Here is a 2,321-nt window from a genome sequence, read left to right as displayed (position 1 = left end):
TGCAGGTTTGCATACTACTGTATTGTCAGCATCCATATCAGCACTGATCCAAAAATATTATTTTCCCTTGAAAGATGAGTCCTCACTCCTTAACTATAGTAAGAATAAAAAAAACTCTTAACGACATCATCAATGATTGGTGCGCAGGAAGCATGTAAAGGTCTTGTTGGAACTCACGATTTTAGCTCCTTCAGGGCAGCTGGTTGCCAGGTCAAATTTCTTTTTATGTCTTTGTTTAAACATCTCTTTATGTCATACACTAACACTATCAATATGAAATGTTCTGAATGGTTGGACATATTCTTCACAGAATCCCTGATCAATGCATCTTATTTGTGGCTTGGTAGACCTTGAATATTTGTTTGTGTTTGTGAGATAGTATGAATATATGATAACTCTAGCAGATTAATCTCTCCTTAGAATGAATTTTTGTAATCCTGATCTGTTATGGCAATAGCTTGTTCCTTAATCCTTTCTAGTATTCTCAGTTATAACAGCGCCCCAAAGCACTCTCGCAAATTCAGTTTTTATTGTAGTCAGTAGATGTTAATCTTGATTCTTTAAATTAATATACATATGTATCCTTTCGTCTCGGTGATATACAGAAAAGGGAAGATAGCTTGTGGTCTGCATCTAAAAAGAAGTTACTGTTATGTGTAGACTAGTGTTCTTCCAGAAATCTGTTAACTCTTTTGACGAGTTGTTGTTATGCAGGCAAAGTCACCTGTGAGATCTTTAGATGAACTAAATGTTACTGAAGTACCATCAACTCCATACTTTCCATCTATCACGGAGAGGGCGTGGAGTAACCTAAACAATGGAGATCCTCTCGCATGTTCCGGTCAACCCAAGACTGAGACTGTTGGTGTTGCTACCAATGTTGAAGAAGTGAACGGGTCTACAGATGGTGATTCTTTTGGTGCAAGGAGACGGCACCGCTGCTATGTAGTTACAGCGCGTTCCCGCGGTTTTCTGTACCACCAGGTTTGAGTTTTTTATTCATTGTCTCTCTTGGTAGATCACGTGTATCAATTGTAGTCTTTTTATCGATACACATAGTAATAGTTGTCCACATATCCTCTTTTTGTTGTATGCGGAACTTCGAATAAGAAATGTATCAATTTGATTTGAAAATGAAAGGGATGAATTGTGCTGCTCTTTGTGGTCTGTTGATTTACAGTGTCTTTATGATGTGCAGGTTCGACTGCTTGTAGGAGTACTAAAATGCGTAGGCACTGGAGAATTGACGGTTGCAGACGGTATGTTGCTGTCTCTTTCTTCAGAGAGTTTACAGTTGTAGGTTTGATTAGAATTGAAGGATGTTTAACTGCCTTATTGGGGTTATCTATGAATTTGCTTCAGTTGAACGAATCCTGGAGGAGAAGACAGTGGCTGCAACCAAACCCATGGCTCCTGCTTCTGGTCTATATCTTGCCCGTGTCAAATACGAGTTTCCGTGAAGACTGAAGTTCACTTCATTTCCGCAACAATGGGTGAGGAGTCACCAGAATGGATTCCGTTCAGAAGCTGAATCTTATATACTACAGTTCCGGACGCCATTCGAATCTTTCTTACATTAATATATTATAAAATGTTCAATTTTTCTTCTACTTTTTTACCATAATTTCCAATAATAATTTTCTATTTTATTTCTTCACTTTAATAGAAATAATTCATATAATATGATTATTAATTTTTTTTGTAATTTTACTCTAATTATAATAAATTAAAATATATTTTAATATATAGAATTTATAAATATTTATAGAGAAATAGATGAATTTATATTTCGTTTTAAGAGAGAATACTGCAATATTATTTGGAAACCATCGCGTTCAAAAGAAAAAAAACAAGTTTAGAGGTTCATATTTTTCTAAAACTGAACGCTAATGATGAAAGAAGCAGTTTTTTTTCTTTGAACCAATCTGTTTTTTTCTTATGGTTCGTGACTCGTGAATACCAATTTATTCAATAAGCTAATACTTTTAAATAACCTCCATGGGTATTCCAACTGTTTAGAAAATGAAAATGAATTTTAATTTGAGAAAATTGGCTTTTAAGTTGACTACTATCTGAAAGGCTTGAAAGAGGCCACCTCTGACCAAAGAGACGAATGCATCTTGACTAAACATCGGAGTATCTATCTCAGTCATGTGAAGCAGCATCAAAGGCCGAGGTTACTTAGAAGCTGACTCCATCTGGGAGTTTCTTCATCAAAAATGTATGTTAGAGGTGACACCAGTACTCCACTTCCTCCCACCTGAAATCACATTTCATGACACATTACTTAACGAAACTTCTGAGATTCGAGACGAAAGACT

General features: G+C 35.8%; 2 protein-coding genes across 2 annotated transcripts in view; one reads left to right on the top strand and one right to left on the bottom strand.

The window, feature by feature from the left end:
- LOC104739577 (tRNA pseudouridine synthase A-like) lies at positions 12-1,651 on the top strand. Its single transcript, XM_010459981.1, has 4 exons — positions 12-210; positions 715-984; positions 1,199-1,259; positions 1,363-1,651. Exons 1-4 carry the CDS (start codon positions 133-135, stop codon positions 1,458-1,460), a joined length of 507 nt encoding a protein of 168 aa, XP_010458283.1. The 5' UTR covers positions 12-132; the 3' UTR covers positions 1,461-1,651.
- Positions 1,947-2,321, bottom strand: part of LOC104743202 (ATP phosphoribosyltransferase 2, chloroplastic) — a gene marked incomplete at its 5' end in the record, with an annotated part of 4,099 nt that continues 3,724 nt past the window's right edge. The window contains one exon of the mRNA XM_019236066.1: positions 1,947-2,260. Within this exon, the coding sequence (XP_019091611.1) occupies positions 2,165-2,260 (96 nt within the window). The remainder of the gene's footprint in view (positions 2,261-2,321) is intronic.

This window comes from Camelina sativa, chromosome 14, assembly GCF_000633955.1.
Source record: "Camelina sativa cultivar DH55 chromosome 14, Cs, whole genome shotgun sequence".
Classification (NCBI taxonomy): domain Eukaryota; kingdom Viridiplantae; phylum Streptophyta; class Magnoliopsida; order Brassicales; family Brassicaceae; genus Camelina; species Camelina sativa.
Note: the sequence above shows the minus strand (reverse complement) of the source record. Positions and strands in the feature narration are given on the sequence as shown.

Excerpts from the sequence above, each read along its gene's own strand:
- LOC104739577 (XM_010459981.1), top strand. The coding sequence starts at position 133 with ATGATTGGTGCGCAGGAAGCATGTAAAGGTCTTGTTGGAACTCACGAT. Across the intron at positions 211-714 it reads TCAGGGCAGCTGGTTGCCAG|GCAAAGTCACCTGTGAGATC; the intron begins GTCAAATTTCTT and ends GTTGTTATGCAG. Across the intron at positions 985-1,198 it reads GCGGTTTTCTGTACCACCAG|GTTCGACTGCTTGTAGGAGT; the intron begins GTTTGAGTTTTT and ends TATGATGTGCAG.